Raw genomic sequence first — 26,379 nt, 5'->3', positions numbered from 1 at the left:
TGGAGGTGTAAGACCAACAACACCAGCACACAGGAGGGCTGCTAGCACAGGCTCTTTGATCTGCTTTTCCAAGGAAAGCAACTTTAAGGGGTTTACAGTCTCACTTTAATTAAACATACATATATCATTCACTTAGTTCAGGGGAAAAAGTCAGCACCCTGAACTTCAGAGAAAACACAAACAGAAATTACAAGCAGAAATTGTATAAACAGAGCAAATAGCACAGATCAGCAGACAAGGTTCCTCACTGTCTGTCCATAGCAATACATACATAGTTACCAGAGAGGGAGGGAGAGAGGGAGAGAGAGGGGGGGGGAGAGAGAGAGAAGCACCAACATTTGGGTTTTCAAAGCCAGGGGGCAGGGGGCTCCTTAATGGCTGCCCAGAGTCTCATCTGGTCAAATCACATAAACACTCTTCCAGTGAGTGAGTTCCAAAGCAAAATGCTAACTTCAGAGTATACATACACTTCTCTTTAGGATCGGAGGGCATCACAACCATGTGACTCAAACTCATGTGACTTAGGCAGGTCATCAAAGACTCTTGATTCAATCAAAGGCAAGGCTCAATCAAAGGCAATTGATTGCCTTAGTGCTGAGAAGCACTCCAAAAGAAAAAAAAAGTCCTACTTTGCTTGTCATTACACTCATAGAGAGGTGATGGATGCACATGGCAGAATGAAATATAACATTTTTGGACATGGCCAATGTGGAAATTTGTCTTACTAGACTGTATATTTGTTAAAAAGGATTTTTTCCTTTTAATTTGGGGGGAGAAGGGTAAACAAATGCTTGTTAAGTGAAATTAAAAAAAAAAAACTGTCAGTTAACAGTCAATAAATATTTGTTAAGCACTTATCTTACTATGTGCCAGGTACTCAGCTAAGCTTTGTCTCCAAAGTAATCAATGCTCTCTTAATGCCAAATCCAAAGGTGTTTCATCAACCTTCATCTCATCCTTCTTGACCTGTCTACATTTTACACTTAACCATCTTCTCCTTCTGAATAACCTGTCTACTTGAATTTTATGACACCACTTTCTTGGTTCTCCTACTTTTCCTTGGTCTCCTTTGCTGGAATATTATCCATATGCTGCTCCCTGGTGTTGTTCACAAAGGCTCTAGGCGGGGACCTGCCATCTCTTCTTACCTTTACATTCTTAAGTTCCCACAGATTTAACTATTTTCTATGCAAATGATTTAGAGGATGCTATAGAGTCAACTAAAACCTGGATTGAAGCAATAACTTCAGCAAGGTTTCAGGATATAAAATGTATCTGTTACAAATCACCTGCTTTTCCCTATACTACCAACAAAAACCAGAAGAAAGAGATAAAAGAAAAACTGTACTGAAAACAACTACAAGGGTAATATAAAATATTTGCAAATCCCCTATCAGAGATGAAACCTTAGATTTGCTTTAACTTGCATTTCTCTATTAATGATTTGGGGCATTTTTCCATATAGTTATTGCTAGCTTGAATTTCTTTGAAAACTATTCTTATCATTTGATCATTTTGGAGAATGGCTCTTGTTCTTACAAGTTTGAATGAATTCTTTATGTAGCCCTTATATCTTGATATTAAAGCTTTACCAGAGAAACTTGCTATAGATTTTTCTCAGTTAACTCTTTCCCTTTTCAATTTAACCATAATGGTTTTGCTTACACAAAAACTTCAATTTTACAGAATAATATTAATTATATAATTAATTACAGAATAACAATTACAGAATATTTTATCTTCTGTGATCTTCTGTATCCCTGGTTTGGTTATGAATTCTTCCCCAAGCTATAGGTGTAAAAGTTATTTCCTTCTCTAATCCTCTCATTTGTTTATGTGACCTTTTATATCTAAGTAATGTATCTATTTGGAACTTACCTTGGTATAGACAGTTCTCACTATGTAAGTGGACCTTTCTACAGGCCTCTACAGAAAGTAGCAAGGGAGAGACGAAGGGAGGCAGCATATGATTCAAGGACAAGTCGGGGCTTGGGACAGAGAAGCAAGAATAGGAAGAGGCAGGTGGGGAGCATATCGGGGCCAGACAAAGACAAGAGAGGACAGGTGACATGCAGGGGCCAGGGACAGAAATGTGCTACCAAAGTAGGACTGACAGGAAAGCTGATGATTTATGCAGATATATTTTGTATCCTGAAACCTTGCCAAAGTTATTGCTTCAATTAAGTTTTTAGTTGACTCTCTAGGGTCCTCTAAATATGTATCATTCACAAGGAGATAATTGTACTTCCTTTTTGCCTATTTATTCTTTTTCTTGTTCTTTTTGCTCTAGCTTGCATTTCTTTCTTTATTTTTCCTGTGAGTGATGCTGTATTTTATTTCACATTATTTATCTTGTAAACAACCGGGCCTATGTGTGCTATTGCAAAAAATCTCACAGAAAATCTTAAACTTCTACACATTAGACATAATGAACAGTGAAGAAGTCTTATATGAAGTATTAACAACTACAGTTGTCTGTACAGCTAGCATTTCTAGTATTTCAAATATGAGTAGTTATAATGGACACAGTTGCTTTACCCTTGTCCTTACTGGAAAGGTCTCTGGCTTATCTCCATTACATAGCTGGCTTTTAATTTTAGGGGCCACAATTTACCATATTAAGAAAAAGTCAAAGATATGTATCGTTATCCCTTCCACATCAAGGGGACTACGGGTACAGCACCTCTGTGATCTGGAAAATCCACGTAAAATTTTTTGGCCCTCCCTCGTATCAGAGAAAAGGCCTGAATTATTATGGTATTAGAAGATAAAATACGTTGATGTTATACAATACTATACAAACCTTTTCTGTGTGGTCTATGGCTTCCACAAAACTCCCCCAAAATTCCCATTTCATTTCTTATGCTGCCCACATGATGGAGAAAGTTGTGATGTGGAAGGGATAACTGTATAATAATGAAATGTGCTATGCCCAGCTATGGTTCAGAGGGCACTAAAAGCCACATCTAAAAATAAAAGAAATGGATAGCTTCTCTCAAACCTCAAAATATCAGAGACAAAGCATCTTACTTCACCTGAATAGCAAATTTAGAGTAAATCATTACCCCTCACCCCAGAAATGATACAAGCTGAAAGAAGAAATAGTTTCAAAACAAGTTAAGTCAAGTCCCAAGATGACTATTCTATGATTGACCTTGCTACCATGCCAAATAGTCACCATAGATATTTCTTTTTAACAGCATTATTTTACCACTCTTCCCCTTGTCAACTCCAACACTTCAAAATTCCTAGAACTAGCTATGTATATTCTTTGCTTCAAATGCCTCATCACTTGTAAATTTAGCATCTGTCCTCTCACTGTATTGCAAAAACTTTCTCCAAAGCCACTAATAAACTCTTAATCACCAAATCCAATAGTCTTTTCTCTTTTTTTCCATCCTCCTTGACCTCTTGTTAGTGTTTGACACACTCTATGGACCATTCCTTTCCTCTGGATACTTGAACTTCCTTTGGCTTTGGTGACACTATTCTCCTGTTATTCTTCTACGTCTCTGATCACTTCTTCTACCATCTCATCTTATACCCGAAATCTTAAAAAATGAGTGTTCACCTCATATACTGCTGGTGATTTGCAAACTGGTAGAACTTTTTAGAAAACAATCTCAGCGATACATAATAAGAGACACAAAAATAGTCATATGCATTAACCCCAAAATCCTACTATTAGGATTAGGACCTAACAGTGTCATCCCAAAGGAAAAAGAAATTTATTCAAAAGTACATATGACAGCATTTACAAATACATGGTTAAAGTATACAAGCAGTTTTTTAGAAGAAGCAACGAAATCCCTCAACAATCAAACAGAAATTTCTCCAAATCTCTATTAAGAGAAATGAGATTTTTAAAAAACAGATGTCTCATCTCATACTCAAATTAACATAGATAATAAAAATCAATGTTATAAAGGCTCTTCATACACATGCACAAGTAATGGTGTAGTTATGAAGTGATTCAACTATTCTTGAAAATGATATGTAATCAGGTGAAGAAAAACCCTAAAACATTCATACCCTTTGACCTAGCAATCCTACTATTGGTCACATACCTTAAAGAGGGCTAAGACTTCTTTGTCTCTGACCTGTATACCAAAATGTTCATAGCAATATTTTTTAATGATAATAAACTAAAAACAAAGTGCCTGCCAAAACTAGAGAATGACTAAATAAACCATGGGAAATTAACGTAATGACATTATAGTGTAACACAAATAGAAGGAATTTTCAAAAAACTTGAGAAAATCCTATGAACCAATACAGAGAAAAGAAAGCAGCAGCAAGAGTGGCATTTATGATCACAAAAATGTAAAAGTCATCAACACTTCAAGAATTCAGGTTAATGTATGATCAATCTTAATCCTAGAGGACTAATGAAAATGTATTTCATTCTATTGATAGGTGGGAGATTATAGATGCAGAATGTTAAACGTAAGAGTCAGACATGATTGATGCATCTGTTTCCTTGCTTCGACTTCCCCTTTGCTAGAAGAAAGGGTGTTTTAATGGATGTGGTGGTTACTACAAAGTAAAAGTAATGTAAAAACAAACTTCAGAAGCATCAGTAACATTTTTAGTTAAATGTGAATTCTACTTATACCAGCAGTATTTGAAAAAAACCGAAAATAGTCTGTCATATGTATGACAAGTGAGTAAAAGAGTTGTGTTATACCTATGAAATGGAATACTAAGTCACTAACCAAAATCTAAGGGGAATAAAGATATGGAATAATGCAAAACAAAGAAAGCAAAACAGAAGAACAAGTCCCTTTCACTTCTAGATCTAGGATCCTATGAAAACTATACACAATGACAAACTATGTAAAAGAAAAAATATAACACAAATACAAAGGTAAATGAACAATGAAAATGGAAAATAAAAAAGAAATTTGATAGGGACATATTGCGTGTAGAAATCTGTGTAAACAGCTGTAAATATGTTTACTTAGATTTGTTAAAGTTAAGTACCAATACTTTCAAAAATTCCATTCTTAAACATTATTTATTTTTAGCATTATTTTCAATTTAAATTTATTTATTGAACATATTTGGTTTTCAACATTGATTTTCACAACAGTTTGGATTACAAATTTTCTCCCCATTTCTACCCTCCCCCCCACTCCAAGATGGCATATATTCTGGTTGCCCTGTTCCCCAGTCAGCCCTCCCCTCTATCACCCCCCTCCCCTCTCATCCCCTTTTCCCTTCCCTTCTTGTAGAGAAAGATACATTTCTGTGCCCCATTGCCTGTGTATCTTATTTTTTAGTTGCATGCAAAAACTTTTTTTTTTGAACATCTGTTTTTAAAACTTTGAGTTCCAAATTCTCTCCCCTCTTCCCTTCCCACCCACCCTCCTTAAGAAGTCGAGCAATTCAACCTAGGCCACACGTGTATCATTATGTACAACCCTTCCACAATACTCATGTTGTGAAAGGCTAACTACATTTTGCTCCTTCCCAACCCATCCCGCTTTATTGAATTTTCTCCCTTGACCCTGTCCCCTTTCCAAAGTGTTTGTTTTGATTACCTCCACCCCCATCTGCCCTCCCCATCATCATCCCCCTGCCTTTTATTTTTTTTTATCTTCCTCCCTCGTCTTTCCTGTGGGGTAAGATACCCAACTGAGTATGTATGGTATTCCCTCTTCAGGCCAAATCTGATGAGAGCAAGGTTCACTCATTCCCCCTTCACCTGCCCACTCCCCTCCTCTCCTAGAACTGCTTCCTCTTGCCACCTTTATGCGAGATAATCCACCCCATTCTATCTTTCCCTATCTCCCTCTCTCAGTATGTTGCTCTCTCATCCCTTAATTTCATTTTATTTCTTTTAGATATCTTCCCTTCATCTTCAACTCACCGTGTCCACTCTCTCTCTTTTACATATATATATACATACACACATATATATACATACATACACATACATACATATACACACACATATATATATATACATACATACACATTCACTTATATATATTCATAAACATATATATACATATATATGCATATTCCCTTCAACTACCCTAATACTGAGGTCTCATGAATCATACACATCATCTTTCCATGTAGGAATGTAAACAAAACAGTTCAACTTTAGTAAGTCCCTTGCAATTTCTTTTTCTTGTTCTTTTTCTTGATTACCTTTTCATGCTTCTCTTGATTCTTGTGTTTGAAAGTAAAATTTTCTATTCAGTTCTGGTCTTTTCACTGAGAAAGCTTGAAAGTCCTCTATTTTATTAAAAGTCCATATTTTGCCTTGGAACATAATACTCAGTTTTGCTGGGTAGGTGATTCTAGGTTTTAATCCTAGCTCCATTGACCTCCGGAATATCGCATTCCAAGCCCTTCGATCTCTTAATTTAGAAGCTGCCAGATCTTGGGTTATTCTAATTGGGTTTCCACAATACTCAAATTGTTTCTTTCTGGCTGCTTGCAGTATTTTCTCCTTGATCTGGGAGCTCTGGAATTTGGCAACAATATTCCTAAGAGATTTCTTTTTGGGATCTATTTGAGGAGGCGATCGATGGATTCTTTCAATTTCTATTTTGCCCTGTGGCTCTAGAATATCAGGGCAATTCTCCTTGATAATTTCTTGAAAGATGATATCTAGGCTCTTTTTTTGATCATGGCTTTCAGGTAGTCCAATAATTTTTAAATTATCTCTCCTGGATCTATTTTCCAGGTCAGTGGTTTTTCCAACGAGATATTTCACATTGTCTTCCATTTTTTCATTCCTTTGTTTCTGTTTTATAATATCCTGATTTCTCATAAAGTCACTAGCTTCCACTTGCTCCAATCTAATTTTTAAAGTAGTATTTTCTTCAGTGGTCTTTTGGACCACCTTTTCCATTTGGCTAATTCTTCCTTTCAAGGAATTCTTCTCCTCATTGGCTTTTTGGAGCTCTTTTGCCATTTGAGTTAGTCTGTTTTTGAAGGTGTTGTTTTCTTCAGTGTATTTTTCAGTATTTTTTTGAGTCTCCTTTAGCAAGTCATTGACTTGTTTTTCATGGTTTTCGCCCATCCTTCTCATTTCTCTTCCCAATTTTTCCTCTCCTTCTCTAAGTTGCTTTTCCAAATCCTTTTTGAGCTCTTCCATGGCCTGGGGCCAGTTCATGTTTTTCTTGGAGGCTTTTGGTGTAGGCTCTTGCACTTTACTGACTTCTTCAGGCTGTATGTTTTGGTCTTCTTTGTCAGCAGAGAAAGAATGCAAAGTCTGAGACTGAATCTCGGTGCGTTTTCACTGCCTGGCCATATTCCCAGCCAACTAACTTGACCTTTGAGTTTTTCAGTGGGGTATGACTGCTTGTAGACTACAGAGTTCTATGTTCCACGTTTGGGGGGGAGGTGCCAGCTCTGCCGCACCAGCACTGCTCCTTCCCCAACCCCCAACCCGAACTGGGCTTAGATCTTCGGCAGGCTGTGCACCCCTGCTCTGATCCGCCACTTAATTCCTCCCACCAGGTGGGCCTGGAGCCGGAAGTAACAACAGCTGTAGCTGCCCCACCTCCGCTGCCCCGGGGCTGGAAGCCGAACTGCGAACTCCTTCCACTCCCGCAGCTTTTCCCACTAACCTTCTCCGCAGTCTTTGGTGTTTGTGGGTTGAGAAGTCTCGTAACTGCCGCAGCTCACTGATCCAGGGTGCTAGGGCCCCCTCCGCCTGGCTTCTGGTCTGGATGTTCCACGCCACTCAGGCTGGGCTCTGCTCCACTCCGTTCCCAGCTCCCAGCTCCTAGCTCCCAGCTCCGTGTGGGATAGACCTCACCCAGAGACCATCCAGGCTGTCCTGGGCTGGAGCCCTGCTTCCCTCTGCTGTTCTGTGGGTTCTGCCGTTCTAGAATTGTTTCAGAGCCATTTTTTATAGGTTTTTGGAGGGGCTCGGTACGGAGCTCACTCCAGTCCCTGCTTACCAGCTGCCATCTTGGCTCTGCCCCTATTTTTAGCATTTAAAAAAAATTTTGAGTTCCAAATTCTCTCCTTCCCTCTAGCCCCTCCACACCCACTGAGAAGGCAAGCAGTGATATCAGTTATATATGTGAAATCATGCAAAACGTTTCTACATTAATTATGTTGGGAAGAAAGCAAGAAAAATAAGGAAGGTAAAAAAAATTAGACTTTAATTTACATGCAGAGTTCATCAATTCTCTCTCTGGAGGTGGACAGCATTCTTCATCATGAGTCCTTAGAAATTATCTTGGATCACTATAATGATCAGAATAAGTCATTACAATTGATTAAGGTATTCTCCTGGTCCTGCTCCCTTCACTTTACCTCAGTTCTTATTAGTCTTCCCAGGTTTTTGAAACCATCCTGTCTCATCATTTCTTATAATCAGATAGTATTCTGTCACAATCACATATCACAACTTGTTCAGCCATTCCCCAATTGATAGGCATTCCCTCAGTTTCCAATTCTTGACAACCATAAAAAAAAGCTGCTATAAATATTTTTGTGCAAATAGATCCTTCCCTTTTTATTTCTTTGGGATGCAGACCTAGTAGTGGTCTTTGCTTGGTCATCATAGGTTATACACAGTTTTACATGAACTTTCTCATCTCAAAGCAACTTGTCTTAGGCCTTTCTTTGCATTATTTCCTCCATAATATTATTTACATATTGGCTTATTTTGGTGTCCTATCACCCCTACCCTACAGTAAAAATAATAGATAATGTATTTTTTATGCTTGAAAGTCTGCAAAGCACTTGACATATTGAATTTGAGCCTCCCAACCCAGGAGGTTTTATAAATATTATCACCTCATTTTGTAAACGAAGAAAAAAGAGACTCAAAAAGATTAAGACTTGTCCATGTCTTATCCACACTGCTAGTGAGTGTTAGAAGCAGGTTATGAATATAAATTTTCCTGCCTCTCAAGTCCTGCATCTAAAGTTGTACCGAGGGCAAAGCAAGTGAAATTTTGCTCCGAAGCACAGAATTTGAGGTTACCTAGGACACTTAAAAACACTTAGCAGGCAGTAACAAGAGCTTAGCTGTGAATTTAGCAAAAACTGGGAAAACAAGAAGCTATCAGACAGTAAGCTAGGGTGAGCTCCCTCCCTTCCCATAAAACTCTCCTCCCTCATCAATCCCTTTGGAGCTGTGTGTGTATGTGTGTGTGTTTTAGGCTAAGACCAGAGTGTTTGGTTCTACACAACCTCCCTACCTAGATTTGGTGTGCCTTTGTACTGCAAGTCCTACAAGCAGTGGCCCTTTGTAGCATTTAACCTAGCCATTAAAATACCTCATTGCAACTCTGGCCCTTTATCTACAATTCTTTGTAGGTATAAGAAATGCTGTTGAATTAAAATTAAAATTAAGCCATAATAGGTTGTTTGCCAGTACTTTTCAGAGGAAGACTCCCTTATTTGAATCATTCCTTGGAAGTCTGTCATTTATATGATGAAGGATTTTGTAATGCTGGTGATTCAGTTTAGATCTCACATTTTATGACCATTTTTATTACTGGAAAAAAGAAGCTTTGTCATGGTGTCCCCTTTAATAACTTAGCATTCTAAGCCCCACCTCCTCCCATATTTAATGGTTCTCATGCTAAAATAACCAAGGGAATTCACTATTTTCATTAGCCTCTTATTTAGTCTCTGCCTTCCAGCCTTTGTTCCCTCATTCTTAGCAGTTGCCTTTCCTTATATAAGACACAAAATTACCTAAAATTTCCTCCTCTTTCAAAAGGACACTTACCCTCCCTTCCTGAGTCAGGAAGAGAAGTACTCTTTCCACTTTTAACCTCCATCTCTCTCGAATGTCTAATCTCTCTTTCTGCACTGTCTTGTCTTTTTCCTATAAAGATTCTCAGTACTCCCTTACTCTTAAAAAAAAACCCTCAATTAATAATAATTAAAAAAAGCCAAATCAAAAACTCTACCTTTCCTTACTTCTAATCCTTAAACTCCTTTTAAACAGACAGAAGGCAAATGGAGAGGTATACAGGGCTGAGCAAAGGTAAGAAGTAAGAAATACAAAGGTAGGAGACAATATAAATCAATATAAATATACAGATGAACTGGTTAACTATACAGCCAAAACTATGGAGTTAGAAAGTGAAGCTACAGCAAGGGTGATAAACTGAAGACCAGAGGAATGACAGGGCTGGTGGGGAGTTCAAGTGCGACAGACAGAGACCCCTGAAATGAGCCAGGGTTTTCCTGTTATCAGCAACCTCAGAGCAATGGAACCAGCCCAAAAGATCTCTAGAGTAGCTAACATGAGGCGCTATCCCAAAATGTGAGTTCTATGTTTGGTACCAACTGAAATTCTGTGACTATTAAGCTGGGAATCAATTCTTTGTGAAGATCCCAGAAGTAAATCTGTCAACTTCAAATCACTGAGCCTGGAAATAGTGAGGTAATATACAGGATTCTAACAGAGGGCCTGTTATGAACAGACCTCTGCCCCCGCCCCCGCTCCAGAAGTCCCAGACCAAACTGGTACTGACAACAACTCAAGGATTTTGGCAGGAATTGAAGTGGCTTTGAAAATGCTGAGATGAGGTTTCACTATTGATTAAAATCCCTGTAAAAACTGGACAGTAGTATGGAAGGAATTAGATTTAGCCCAACATTTTATAACAAGATGAGTTTTAAACAGATAAAAGACCTCATAAACACATTAAAGAAACAGAAAAAAAATGACCCATTAGATCTATGTTAAGAAAAAAAGAGCATACTAAGACATACAATGTTTTTAGCACACTAAAATTTGGGTTAAATGGTGACCAACCACTTGCCTCTCACCACTGCACGAAAATGGAATGAAGGAAGGAAAGGAAATGGGCACGTTTCAATATGCTACTTCTTACCAGGCACTGTGCTAAGTGCTTTAGAGATGCAATCTCATTGGATCCTCACAACCACCCTTTGAGGGTGGGTATTATTATCCTGATTTTACAGCTGAGAAAACTGAGGCAGAGGTTAGATGACATGTCTAGGGTCACAGAGCTAGTAAGAATCTGAGGTCATAGCTGAGCTCAGGACTTGCTGACTTCAAGCCTATCTTCCATCTGCTGTGCCACCCAACTACCTCTAATGGAATATTTTGACTTAAGGTTTAATCAAGAAAACTAACATTTTTAGTCATTAAAAACAGGCTTCAATGTTAAAAGCTCAAATGGGATGATTGCCGACCTGTTCACTCTAACTAAAATGCTGTTGATTCCATGGAATTTCTTCAAATCTAAGGAAATGAAGTTAATGTGTCTTTTATGTGCCCAGTACAGTGGTGTGTACTGTCGTAGGATACACAAGAAATAGGATGTTTTCTGTCCTCAAGGAACTAAGTGATAAAAATAACATGAGAAACTAACTCAATAAATAAATGCTGGGCTGCTGTGGGAGAGACTCAAATTCAGGGGTTCTTCACTGGGGATCAAGAACCCGTGAAAAGATTTCAGGAGGTCCATGAATTTGGATAGGAAAATGTTACATTTTTATTTTCACTAATCTCTAACTTAAATTAAGCAGTTCCTTCAATTATTTAAAAACATGACTGTGAGAAAGGGTCCATGACATAAAAACACTAAGTGCTTTAAAGAACTCAGAGGGAAGACAGGCTAAAGCAGTACAGAAAGACTTGGTCCAAGTGATCTGGTGCACTAGAACAAGTTCTGGATCTAAAATCAGAAGGCATGAATACAAGCCCTGGCATTGCCACTTAATGTCTATGCAACTCTGGGTAACTTAAGTTTTCTGGGTCCCAACTACTATGTCTATAAAACTAGCCTCTAAGTCCCTTGAAGCAATGAGTATATATGTAATCCTAGGATTATGAATGAAATGAGGCTGGGACTGGCAAAAAGGAGAAGAGACGGGCATTCCCTGGGTTATGAATGAGCAAAAGCTAAAATATGTGTCATCCACTGAGCCAATAAATACCCATTTAAAAGGCAACTATACAGTAACTACATGTTCTATGACTAAATATTTAAATGTATTTAAATGTGCAAACCATCAAAAGAACATTGTTGGAAAAGGAAACTTTTTTAGAAATGTGTTCTGTACTGGAGAACATATATTAACCTGATATACTTTTTTCCATTAGAAATGTTTTGTTTTCTAATTTGGTACAATTTAAATAATCAATTTAATTGGGATTTTGAGAGTACAATCAATGTTCAACTTAACATTAGTCTTTTTGCTTCCCAACAGTTCCCAATATTTAACAACCAAAAAAAATGTTAATTTTGTGAAGCTTTTTAAAAATACAAAGCTTGTATTAAAATTCTTATTATGAATGACTTTTAAAAAGGCTAGTTATTCAGTGGAACGTGTGGGAGCTTAGACAGGCTTAAACCCCAGCTCAGATCTTACTATACCTGAGCAAGCTACTTAATCTCTCTGAGCCTCCATTTCTTCAAGTGTAAAGAGAGATGATATCATCTCACAGAGCTACTGTGAGCATCACATAAGAAAATATATGTACTCAATGAAGATGAATTGCTACTGTTATCTAGCAAGGTGCTATACGGGAGTTAATTAAGGAGAATGGTCTAAACTGAATAGAGATTCGAAGTCAAGAATATGACAAGGGGCAGATAAATTATGAAGGCAGACCTCATCTTGTATAAATTCTTTTTTTTTAATTGAGTAGATTTTGAAAGTATTTTAGGGAGATTAATCTTGCCATGGTGAGTAGAATGTATCAGCAAAGTTACTAGAAACATAGTGAGGTTATGATGGTCCAGACTAGTTAGGTAGTAGGTGTAATGTAAAGGAAAGGACAAAGCCAAGAGCAAGAACGAACAGGGCAATGAGATAAAAATGATAAAAGAGGGAGAAGTTAAAAATGACAAAGGTTTTAGGCCTAAAAAAACCAGAAGAATGGTGGCGAAGGGATCAGAAATGAGGGAGTTGCGAAGGATACTTGGTGTGGTGGGAATGATTGTTTCTCCCTATCTTACTTGAAGACATAGGAAATTCCCTCTTTACAAATTTTATGTCCCAAACAAACTTAGAAATTTGGGATTAGAACTTTTTTTGGGGGAGCTACAAACACAATAGGGAAGCATCAACGTAAAGGCTGAGGACTGGTATTAATAACATGAAAGGCCAAGGACTAAGCCTTGGTATTAAGTAAAAGAACAACCAAATGCAGTACAGTATCCAAGGTAAAAAGGAAAGAATTTCAAGAAGGTTGTGTTTAACAGGATCAAATGCAGGAGATCATCTAAGAAGGAATGAGAAAAGGTCATCAGATTTAGGCAAAATGAAAATGGTCAACCACAACCAAAAAAGCAGATACATTTTATGCAAAACAGTGATACAGCTCCCATTATACAGCATTTCAAGTATTACAAAGAAACTTCCCCAACAACAGCCTTATGAGGTATAGTTAGAGCCTATAAACAAGCACATGAGTTTTTCCAAGCATGGCTTTTTCACACTATAATTTCTGACGCAACAGAACTGACTAGAAAACCAAAGCTACCACATTAAATACAGAACCCTAAAATTTTCTGTTATCCATTTAACTAAATATTACTGTAACCACAAGGATCTGGGACTTCAGAGTTCTCAAGTTCAACTTCTCCTCCTAATCATGAGTCCTGTCTATAGCACATTCCTAATAAGTAGTTGATCAGGCTTCACTTAAACCCAATACAAATGTAAAAACAACAAAATATACTCAAAAATAACATTTGAAATTGTAAAAGCAGAGAGAAGAGGCTAAAAGGGAGCAATAAAAGAGAGGCTAGACTGGCGACTATAATCTAGGCAAATGTTTTATCTACTCCTGGGCTCTAAATTCTCCATCTTAGACCTAAAGACCAGGAGAAGCTAATAACCAAAGGAAGATGGCAGTCAAACACCAAAATGAGTTCTAAAAAAAGACTGCCAATGAAGCTGCAATGAGATTCCAACTACAGGGATCAGTCACGTAATTTGGGGAGCTCGGAGGTGCAGTCGATAAAAGTGCTGGGCCTGGAATTAGGAACACTTACATAAGTTCAAATCTGACACTAGCTGTGTGACCCTGGGTAAGTCTCTTAACTCTGTCTGCCTCAGTTCCTTATCTGTAAAATGAGATAGAGAAGGAAATGGCAAACCATTCTAGTATCTTTGCCAAGAAAACCCAAAAAGGGGGTCACAAAGAACTGGACGTGACTGAAAGGACAGAACATCATCAACAACATTACGTAATTCAGATTAAGAGACTTTTCATTTACAAGAATGGGGATTTATTTGGTTCCCAGGTGTTGCTGGCTCAAAAGGTCACAGAACACCACCAATGTATTTAAAAAAAAAAAGATTCTTATTTCCCAAAACAGGCACACAAGATTATTTTTCAACTGGTATAACTGGTTTGAGCATTAACACCTAAAACAACCAAAGATATCTATGAGATGATGCTCACAGCTCCCATAGGACAAGACTGATGATGAATAAATTATTCTCAGATCAGTATTTTTTTTATTTTTATGTTCAATTCCAAATTCTTTCCCTCCCTTCAACCCCTCCCCCATATATTGCATATGAAGTCACGCAAAACATTTCCACATTGGCCATGTTGCTTCCCCCCCTGCCCCAAATGCTTCAATCTGAACCTAGAGTCCGTTAGTTCTCTCTCTGGAAGTGCATACACTTTTTCATCTTGAGTCCCTTGAAACTGCCATGGATCACTGATTGATCAGAGTAGCTAAGTCTTTAAGCATCATTACAAAACTTATGTTATTGTGGACAATGTTCTCCTCCATGAGCTCAAAGAAGTCTTCCCAGGTTTTCTGAAACCATGCCTTGCATCATTTCTTTTTTTTCTCCACGTTTAATTTTTACTTCATTTTTCTCAATTACATGTAAACAAAAACTTTTAACATTCTTCTTAAAATTTCTGAGCTCTATATACTCTCCTTCCTTCCCCTCCCTGAGATGGAAGCAATTTGATATAGATTATCTATGTGTAGTCATGAAAAAATTTTCCATGTTAGCCATATTGTAAAATAAGACACAGACCAACTTCCCCTCCTCATTCCCAGAAATAATAAAAGAAAATTAAAAAGTATGTTTCAATCTGCACGTGGACTCCATCACTTCTTTCTCTGGAGGTGGATAAGTCCTTTGGAAATGTCTTTGGATCACTGCTGAGAATAGCCAAGTCATTCACAGTTGATCATTATACAATATTGCTGTTATTGTGTGTAATGTTCTCCTTGTTCTGCTAAATTTTACTGTGTAGCAATTCACATATGTCTCTCCAAGTTTTTCCATAAACATCCTGCATGTCATTTCAATAACACAATAGTATTCCATTACAATCATGTACCACAACTTGTTCAGCCAGTCCCCAATTGATGGGCATCCCCTCACCTTCCAATTCTTGGTCACCACAAAAACAGCTGCTGTCAATCTTTTTGTACATACAGGTCCTCTTTCTTCTTCTCTGATCTCTTTGGGTACAGTCTTAGTAGTGGCATCGCTGGGTGAAAGGGCATGCACAGTTTTATAGCCCTTTGGGCTGAGTTCCAAAATATTCTCCAGAATAGTTGGACTAGTTCACAACTCCACCAACAGTGCTTTAGTATGTCCCAATTTTTCCACATTACCTCTAGCATCTGTCATTTTCCTTTTCTGTCATGTTAGCCAATACGATGGGTGTGATATGGTATCTCAGAATTGTTTTAATTTGCATTTCTCTATAATAGATAATGATTTAGAACATTTTTTTCACATGATTATTGATAGCTTTGATTTCTTCTTCTTTTTTTGACTTCTTCCAAAAACGGCTTGTTCATATTTGACTATTTCTTGAATGGCTCTTATTTTTATAAATTTGGTTCAATTCTCTATGTATTTGAGAAACGAGGCCTTTTTATCAGAGAAACTTGCTATAAAATTGTTTTCCAGTTTCCTTTTTGCTTTCTAATTTTGTACAAAAACTTTTTAATTTAATATAATCAAGAATCATCTATTTTACCTCCCATCATCCTCTCTACCTCCTGTTTGGTCATGAACTCTTCCCTTATCCATAGATCTGTCAGGTAATATTTTCCCCTAATTTGCTTACATCACCCTTTATGTCTAAATCATGTAGTCATGTGATACATGGTGTGAGATACTGGTTTACACCTAGTTTCTGTGTGACTGCTTTCCAACTTTCCCAGCAGTTTTTGTCAAACAGTGAGGTTTTGCTGTAATAGCTGGGATCATTGGGTTCGTCAAACACCAGGTTATTGTAATCATTTCCTTCCACATATTGTGCACCTAATCTTTTCCACTGATCAGCCACTCTGTTTTCTATCTAATACCAGGCTTTTTTTTGATGATTATTGCTTTATGTTACAGTTTGAGAGGCTGGGACGCCTTTATTAATTTTTTTTATTGACTCCCTTGACGGTCTTGACCTTTTATTTCTTCAGATAAATTTTGTTATTTTTTTCTAGCTCTATAAAATAATTCTTTGGTAGTTTGACTGGTATGGCACAAAATAAGTAAACTAATTTAGGTGGAATTGTCATTTTTATTTTATTGGTTTGCCCTACCCATGAGCAATCATTATTTCTCCATTTGTTTAGACCTGTGTTTCTGTGGGAAAATGTTTTGTAAATGTATTCATATAATTCTTGTGTCTGTCTTGGCAGGTAAATCCCCAAGTATTTTATACTGTCTGCAGTTATTTTAAATGGAATTTCTCTATCTCTTCTTGCTAGGTTTTATTGGTAATATTTAGAAAAGCTCATGATTTATGTAGGTTTATTTTATATCCTGCAACTGTGGTAAAGCTGTTAATTATTACAACTAGCTTTTTAGTTGATTCTCTAAGTATACCATCATATCATCTGCAAAAGTGGTTTTTTTTCTTATTGTCTATTCTTATTCCTTCATTTTTTTCTCTTCTCATTGCTATAGCTAGCATGCCTAGCACAGGAAGTGAATAATAATGGTGATAATGAACCTAATCCTGGCTTCCCCTGATCTGACTGGAAATGCTTTTAGTCTATTCCCATTACAGATAATACTCAGACTAGAGCAAATAGTTTTCCTCACTGAAGTGCTATATCATTCTTCTAATTTCTGCTTCTCCACCTTCACCGCATCCTTGGGAGTACTGGTCTGCTCCTGTACATGAGTATTTGAATGGACAATTTGAAAAGCAGAATATAGTTTCAGGAATGAGGAAGCAAGACTTCATTTTTGGATTAATCATCTTAGGATGTTTCTAAAAGGAAGTAATTTTTGTGAGAAATTATTATTAATAACCAATGATTTGGGGGAAAATTCAGAGCTCTCTCTCCTTCTTCTACAATCCTTTAAAAGTTCAGTTTTTCTTCCGAAGGACATTACTGATAATGAGATTGCATTCATTCTCATAGATCTTGTTCAAGGCCCCAACAATGTGGTCAAAGCTATTGTGTTTGCTCAAGCTTGGATGACGTATACTTTCTTTGAACTGATAACCTGAAGCTATGGATAGTCTGGTATAGATACTTTCCCTATTCAAAAGATACTAAGCCCTTCATTTTTAATATAGCCCACCTCCAATCCCATTAACTAATTAGATTTGACTGCTACTTGAGGAGAGGCTACTCACAGGTTGTGTTTGTCCTTCACTCTCTTTTCTTTTTGGATTTTGTTTTTTGAGGGGGGAAGGCAGGGCAATTGGTGTTAAGTGACTTGCCCAAGGTCACACAGCTAGTAAGTGTGTCAAGTGTTTGAGGACTGATTTGAACTCAGGTCCTCCTGACTCCAGGGCCAGTGCTCTACTTACTGCGCCACCTAGCTGCCCCTTGTCCTTCGTTTTTGAAGAGGACCATGACATCAGGGAAATGATGACATGACTTGCAGTTGACTTGGGATTTGAGTGAGGGTAAGCTGTGCAAGGTCACCAACCTTTCTCCTCCAGAGCCATCTGGGTCCAGTGGCCTGATATTCACCAGGACAAACAAAACCTGTGAGTAGCCTCACCTTTCCTCTCCTTTCTCTACCTGAGGGTGCTCCACCCAAAGGAAGGTCCATTTTTGATGACCAAAGGCTGCCTCCTTAACTTTGGGTTTACTGGCTAGATTTCTTTCTTAAAAACCAAGCCTTAAACCCAACTCACTCTGGAGCCCTCCTCACACAGAGTAAATGTAAATACTAAATAGTAACTATTTCTCTTTTGGGCAGGAACCCTGAAGGTCTTCCTCACCCAATTTGATTTTTTTTTTTTTTAGTTTTTGATCAAAGGGGCCATCCCTTGATTAACTTCTTAAAGAGGCTTATTCACTGAATAGGCATTACCTCACTTAACATGAGAACCTAAAAAGACCCTAACCTGAAAGGGCCAGGGTCTCCTAATGCATCCTGGGCCACCTCCAGTCCTCCTGGTGAATATCTGGTCCCTGGATCCAGATGGCTCTGGAGGAGAAAGTGAGGCTGATGACCTTGCACAGCTCTCCCTCACTCAAATCCCAAGTCAACTGCAAATCATGTCATCATTTCCCTGATGTCATGGTCCTCATCGAGAATGAAGGACAAACACACACAACTGTTCTGAAGGCAATATAAACCATGAGTCCCCTCCACCAGACTGATAATCTTTGGTCAAAGAGAGCAGGCCAAATGACCATCCTTTATTAATAACCTGCTAGCCTTATTACTAAAATGATTAAATTAGCCAGAAACTATGTGTCTCAAACTTTTTTAAACATCACAGTTAAAGACAAAAAATAAAAATCAGAGCCTTGTTTACCTCAAAACCCTTTTTTGCATGTATCCTTATTATTAGGGTGGGCTTCAAATACAAGAAAAATACTAGCTTGAGTACCAAGAGGACTATCAAGTGAATATACACTCAGATCCTGCAATTTCTTACTTGTAGGCCCCCACAAATATGATTCAGCTACAAAGCTCTACCCTCCTACCTAACAGTGCTACCTTGTTCTAACAAACCTTACTTCCTTCTCATAGAAAAGAGGACAAAGGAACTCTACCTAGGGTAAATATGCAGGTCTCTTACTATAAAAAACAAAACCAACAAAGAACTTCCTAACAATTACAGCTGCATGAAAAAAAAGTAGTCAGGGTTGGCTCAGGAGCTCATGGGTTCACTGTTCCTGGAGCTCTCTTCCTGCCAAGGAGACTTGACTGTCCAGTAGGTGTTCCTGTTCAGATACGAGTGCAACTAGAGGGGCTCTGAGGGCTCTTCCAGCACAGATTCTGGGATTACTGAAAGGAGATACATGGAAGCTTACAAGCCTGGTGTGCCATCAGAAAGGGCAGAGCCAGAAGCACTAAAGACTAGGAGGCACAGAGGTTCCCGGATGAGGAGAGAGGTCTCCTCTTACCTAGGTCAGGAGCTCTGGTGGCAACGAGGAGAGACAGAAAGAATTCAGTGACTTCTTTTCTCCCTAACCCCAACCCCTCCCCTGCTTCTTGCTAATCCTCTAAGAGACCTCACTGGAGGTCTTAAGCACCTGTGGCTAAGGAGGCAGTTGGCTGGGTTCCATGCAAGTGCCACCATTTTACAATTATTTATAGAAAGGTACACAGTGCCTCCCCTCACAACCACCAATGTGGTAGATAGGTAGCACAAGAATAATTACCATGATTTTCACAAGAAGAAACTGAGCCCCAACAGAGACAATGAGGAACAAAGAGCCTCAGTGGAGTCTCTCTGCTTGGACTGTGACCAGAATTCAAACTGGCAGAATGAAAAAGCTATTTTTTTTCCCACTCCCCTGCAGTGGACAAAAGCACTTGTAACTGTGATGAATGAAAAGAAAAAGATACGCAGGTCACCGAAAAAAACAAGTTATCTTGATATGACCTATGGACTTGTGATGTTCTGAATTACAAGCCTGACACAAAGATCCTGGTAAAACAAGTGACTTAATGTGGTTTCAAGTAATTTTTGCATTGTGCCTTTGAACACAAACATTTTGTTATCTTTCACAATTATCTTACTATGAAATAATAATGGTATTATCATATAAATATGTTCTTGCATCTTTGCAGACTCATAGCCGTGTAAGCATGATGCTTTTTCCATAAAAGTAGGTGGTGCTTTTACAACACTCTGTGAACTTTAAATTGTTACATTATCTCATTTGACCCTAACAATCTTGAGAGAAAGCACAATCATTATTCTCAACATCTTAGAGAGCAGGACACTGAGACTCAATGGAGTTAAACGCCCTGCCCCGAGCCGGTCAATCAGTTCTCTGACTTCAGATGCTGAGCTCTCTCCCTTGTACTGCAGCTGCCTGGGAAGTCAGACACATTCAGACCCACCCTGAAGGGCAGTTGACACTTGCTCTTTCTCCAGGGTTCTAATTTCATACATATAGACAAAAGGGGATAAAGATATTCAGACAAACATGGCGTTTCCAGGTTTAATACAGAAGAACTTTCTTATAAAGTCCATGTTAGGGAAAAGCAATACTCTACAAGGCCTATGTTAGATCAGGCTTTTTTCATGCTACATTTGAAGAGATACCATTTGATACTAAGTCTACTCAGAAATCTGTGTGTCTCTTGTTGGGCTGTACTGTTTTCATTAAATGAGTTTGCCAACCTGAAATTCTACTTCCCCAGAGCAGCCTAAACACAAGGAGTAAGTAGTAGAAAAATTTTTTTTTTCTCTCCAATCACTGAGGTTTTTCCACCGTTGTCTAACCTCTTACCCCTCATAGCCTTTCCCCCTCTACCCCCCCACCCCTACTTATACCATCACCACCAGAAGTACAATTACTCACATTCCTGAAGGCATTCTGTGTCTGTGCAATAGGACTGGGACTGTCTCAACTGAAATGAACAAGGAGGAAAGGCAAGTTAGTCACAGAGTTTAAAAATGGCTTTAAAATGTTGTGAATATTCTATGAGAGACAAAATGTTTTTCCACGCAGTCATGTGGGCTACCCAGTTTGGTCTACATAAAAGTTCATTATGGTATTTGTTCAGTCACCTTTACTTGTATTAAGTCTAAACCTTTGGGACCCCATTAAGGAATACGCTAACCATTCTATTCCTACAGGATACCAGCCCAAATTTATTCTTTTATGATGACAAACAATATATTCTGGGAGTTGAGTGCTTTGTTGTGGGTGTGGGTAAGTCATGGCACCCCTCCCAGACTGCTTAGTCACCTATAAAAAGAAAAGTCCTATACTTACACTGCCCTCACAGGGTTATTGTGAATAAAACACTTAATGAATCTGAAACAGTGACAGATGCAGTATGAATTACATTACATACACAATGTGTACACAATACTCTTCCTTTCTCATCTCAAAACTCCTTGACATTTTCCACTCTCTTGCCCTTCCTACTCTTCAAACCCCCAAAGACTTTTGACCAAAAAAAAAAAAATCTTTAATGGCCGCTGGCCTGGCCAATAGAGTTCATCCCCAGAGTACATGCCATGTGTTCTGCTTGGTGCTGGACCATGTGGAAAAAGCTAAAGATCCTACTTCTGGAAAGGCCAGACAACTTGTAGTGAGCAGAAGGGCCCAACTCTCCAATGTGGAGCATGCATACATACCCAGAGGGCCAGCCTGCTGTGTGCTAACCACGTGGCGGAAAGATAGAGGCCCTAACTAAACAAAGCGAGTCACTTTCTTTTCCTCTTTCCTACCTGGCTATGTTCCAATGTAGAAGACAAGGATGTAAGACTTTGGTGGGAAGACAGGACCCTTTGGGCCTTTATTACCCTACCAGGGCCACTGCCAAGTGGTCTGTGAGCACATGGCCCTGCTGCTGCTTCTGTCTGTGTTTTGCCAATTCTTCCTGCTTTGTGGTAAAGAAATATTGGGGATGGGTAAAACCTTGTGACCTTTGAAAGGTAAGAATAGCGAGTGTCAACAGTATGAGAGCTGAAGTACATGCTAGGATTTGCAAGATACAGCCAGGCCCTGATGAGTAATCTACATAACCCAGGGCAGTGGGAGCAGAAACAAGGAATCATCCATCAGCTAGGACACATTTGTGAGTGAATTTGGTGGGGTCAATGCTTTGTAGCAAATGTTTTAAGTAAAACAAAAAACATTCCTTCCTCGGGACTGAAATGATAGATGAGAGAGTCTAACTTTCTTGGTTCAGAGGGAAATGCTTTGTAACTGCTGTTTCTTGCTCTACCTTTGCAATAAATATGACTCTGTAAAAGCTAACTGATGTTAACTGGCCACAAAACTGGGATTCTAATCACTGAAGGTTAACATTAAGGAGAACACACCAGAATGGGAACTGGTACTAGAAAAAAAGATCTCTAGTTCCTCAAGGGTATCCCTAGGCACTTGAGAGGGACATGTAGCCAGCCTAACTCTGAAGATGTGGTAAGTGTGCATGTAGGTTGGGATGAGGATATCAAATCTTAAAAAAATTTAATCGAATGTATAAGAAAAGTGATTCCTCAGTAGATGAATGGTTAAAGGATAGGATAGGCAAGTTTCAAAAGAAAGAAATCTAAACTATCAACAAACACTAAAAAAAAAAAATACTCCAAATCGCTAATTAGAGAAACCGTAACTAAGGAACTCTGAGGTTCCATATCATACCACCGGATTGTCAAAGATTACAAAAGGAAAATAACAATTGTTGCAAGGGCTGTGAGAAACAGCCATGCTCATATAGTGTTGGGGGAGCTGGAAATTGGTCCAACCATTCTGGAAAGCAATTTGGAACTATGTCCTTACAGTTGGTAAAACTGTAACCACCATAAATCACTCCACTATTAGGCTTATACTCCAAAGAGCAAACAAAGAGGGAAAGAACACTTCAGCTCTTTTTTTTTTTTTGGTAGGAATAAAGAAGCAGACATGAAGAAGTGGGCCCATCAACTGGGAAATAGCTGAACATATTATGGTACGTGCATGTAATGGAATATTACTGTGCCATAATATATGACAAGGACTGCTTAAACACATTTTTTGGAAATGGTCAATGCAAGAATTTTTTTCTTTCTTTTTTTTCCCCTCTGCATGGAGGTAGGAAATGTGAAAAAGAAAAAAAATGTTTGTTAATGAAAAAATTTTAATAAAGATGCAGGTCTCTAAAAATCCATCTTCTGCAAGGTCTTTCCTAATCCTCACAACTGCTAATGCCCTCTCTTTCAAATGACCTTGTATTTAACTGCTTTGTATTTCCATTTATTAATTTTATGTTTATGCTGCATGTTTTTATATGTACTTGGCTTCTTCTCCATTAAAATGTAAATTTCTTGAATGTAGTGATTGTTTCACTCTTTGTATTTGTATCTCAATTGCTTAGCACAGTGGCAGGGACATGGTATAGACGTTTTCTGTAAGTACTTGGTGATTAAGTGACGTCTGGATTTATGGCTACAATCTTGTGAGAGAAGATGATGACGGAAGTAGTAAAGAAAATTTCTAAGTCAGGGCTCAAATCCCATCTGCAACACTAAACAGTTGCCAAAGGCAAATCATGGAACTTCTTCGAAAAAAAAATTTCTATTCATATCTTGTTTTTACATCACCTAGGTTTCCCAAACACGTAGCTTATTCTAGGTATCAGTTTACTTTGATATACTTGTAATATGACATTGTAAGGATCAATGAAATTAGGTATATAAGGCATTCTTTAAGTGCTGTATAGACATCAGCTTGCGTGGGTTTCTTGCTCTGCTTGGTTGAGATCTTAGCTTTGTTTCTCCCTACCTTACGTGAACTTGGGCTTGTTTCCCCCTCTATGTAATGCAAGGGGGTGGATGAGCAGATACGGAAGTTCTCTTCCAGTTCTAGATCCACAGAGGCTGCTCAATTTTGTTTCTGTCTGAATCTGCAGCACTGGGCATGGATTGGAGTAGGTACTCTATGTACAATTGTTGAATCAAATAAAAATAACTCATGACTTTCATGAAAAGCTAAAGATGCTTTAGAGGCCTATTTTTTAAAAGATCCATGAATTTCTTCATTACTAACTTTTTCCAGTTACAGTCCCAGGTCCTGGCTGTGCATGACTCATGGCTCCTCTGACTTCTTCCTTAGTCTCTTCTCTTCCTTCCCCTTAGGCACAAACAGGTCTAGTCCTGTCTCTCTGTTCCACTTCCTCTCACTGTGCAGCAAGACCCCTAGACATTAATGGTACCAAGTCTGCTCTCACAGTGTCCTCTTCCTTCCTCACTAAATGCCATCAGCAGGCTACGTCAATCTTGCATTATCATACCTCTATGGCAGGGAGAAAGACAGAGGACCTGCTGCCATATCCCAAACCGCACCCCTCCCCTCCAGTGAAAGTCAATTTAAGATTAGATTTTCCCTATCTAGAACTTTCTAGTACCTGTGATACCCAGGGCCAAATAGCACCCTTACCTATTGCTCTAGTGCCCCTGGGATTCAAAGGTGAGAAGGAAAGTTCACAGAGAACCTCAGGTCTATGTCACGGATGAAGAAGGAAACCCTAGTTGCTGGGGGATAGGATCCAGGACCTTTGTCTGGTGATTGGTTAGTAAGTATGCTAAATAAACAAACAGTGTGCGTGTGTGTGTGTGTGTGTGTGTGTGTATGTGTATACATACACATACACACACACACACATATATATTATATATATATACACACACACACACACACACACATGTACAGTGCATTTGCAAGGTACTTTACAAATACATTAAACCATTCACATTTTAAAGTTCACTCATGCCCTAATGAGACTCTGGAGCTTTTGGAAAAATAACTATTTTACTGAACTGTCATGGAGAATAAAATACACACCTATCCCTAAATTATTTGCAATTAAAATCTCTGCTCTATTTCAACTGCAATCACTCCTGAAATGGTGAGAAAGAGGTACCAGGACATGGCACATTTCAAATGATTCCAACAGCCCCCACACGAACACTGAACACAAAGTCTTTCCCACAAGGTTTCCATAACTGTCTAGGGCTTGGGCTCTTCCTTCAGCAAGGCCCCGAAAGTACATCACTTCTGGCAATTTCAGGAATCAATCTCTGAAGATCCTTTGTAATTGCAGGAAGGAACTTTTTAAATTTCATTACAAAGGAAAAATTTCAGAATGACAATTAAGCAAGTCCTTTTTGCTTAATGTCTTCACTGCTTTTCTGTCAGGGATACAAAAAAGTTTGTAACCCTCTTATTTAAAGGCAAGAATTAGTCCCAAGCCCAAACTTGCAATCATCCTTGTTGTAAAGTGAACTCTCAAAAAAAGAAATCAACTATCTGGGACAGGCTAAATGGTTCCTTTAAAAGACAAGTCTTTTTCTGGCTTAAGGAGCAGGTAATCTCCACGGAATAGTATTATTTATGGATTAGGATTGTAGCCACTGACTGAGCTCTGAAACTTGCTTTGAGTCAACTTGGTTTGAATATATTGACACTGAACTTGGTATCCCTTGGTGTTCCTAATCACAATTTGCCACTTTGTGCCTTGTTGGCTACCTGAGGGATTTTCTTCAGACATTTCTATGTAGGTTACTTCAAAATCAGTCCAGTTAAGAGCCACCTATATTTGGCAAGTTGGTGGCAAAGGCCAAAGACTACCCCTTCTAGATGAGGACCACAACCTTATGTGCTGCTGTAGCTATTTCTCCTTCAGATCCAGTTAGGACAACTGATTTGGATTACTGAGGAGGGTGGGTAGGGGATGGAGTTTCAACAATAGAAAGAAAAAATCTATTGTATAATATCAAAAATGCATAAAACTATTACTTTAAGACCCTTAATGTTCTTTCATTGTGATAAAAGTAACCCTCAAATATCTGTGGTGAGCCAGAAGAAATTAAAACAACAACATCTCTCCCAGACTTCTTAAGTGCCTGCTCCAATTGGCTTTCACATAAAACTAAAAATTTTTTTAAGTGGATGCAAAAAATTTTAGAATAATCATCATAGCATAACTTACTAAAGAGCAAAAACCTGCAAATAGTGCTAAACAAAGTGAATTAATGCAGATATCATCCTTGTTCCGTGACATTTGTTTAAAAAAATAGAGGTAGGAATCGAACACCCTTACTGTTAAATTTTAAAAACCCAACTCAAAGCAGATGTAATATATGTCAAAGCAAAAACTTAAAGATCATACCTCATATCCCCCTAGTGAGGTAGAAGCAAAGTAAGAATGCTTCTTCATATAACTCAATATCTAGCTTCCACCTAGGAAGGTACACAAAGATCCGCCAGATGAAGGCACACTATAAGCAGTTACACAAAACAGGCTTTCATGGGTAAGTTTAAAGGAAGAACAGTTAGCATGCCATACCAATCAAACTACCAAAGAATGATTTCATAGAGCTAGAAGAAAAAATTTATCTGGAAGAACAAAAGGTGAAGAATATTAAGGTAATCAGTTTTTTAAAATGTGAAGGAAAGTGGCCTTGCAGTTCCAGACTTCAAGCTCTATTACAAAGTAGGAATCATCAAAACAATCTGTTAACTGGATAAGAAATAGAGTGGTAGATCA

The 26,379-nt window shown here is 38.3% G+C and overlaps 1 protein-coding gene across 1 annotated transcript in view; it reads right to left on the bottom strand.

Moving 5' to 3' along the window:
- The window catches only part of SMIM14 (small integral membrane protein 14), a 64,188-nt gene that overhangs the window by 6,115 nt on the left and 31,694 nt on the right, over positions 1 to 26,379 (bottom strand). The window contains exon 3 of the mRNA XM_036763383.1: positions 20,700 to 20,748. Within this exon, the coding sequence (XP_036619278.1) occupies positions 20,700 to 20,748 (49 nt within the window). The remainder of the gene's footprint in view (positions 1 to 20,699; positions 20,749 to 26,379) is intronic.

The sequence above is a fragment of the Trichosurus vulpecula genome, chromosome 6 (genome assembly GCF_011100635.1).
Source record: "Trichosurus vulpecula isolate mTriVul1 chromosome 6, mTriVul1.pri, whole genome shotgun sequence".
NCBI lineage: Eukaryota > Metazoa > Chordata > Mammalia > Diprotodontia > Phalangeridae > Trichosurus > Trichosurus vulpecula.
The sequence above is the reverse complement of the archived record's forward strand: the minus strand, read 5'-3'. Positions and strand labels throughout refer to the sequence as shown.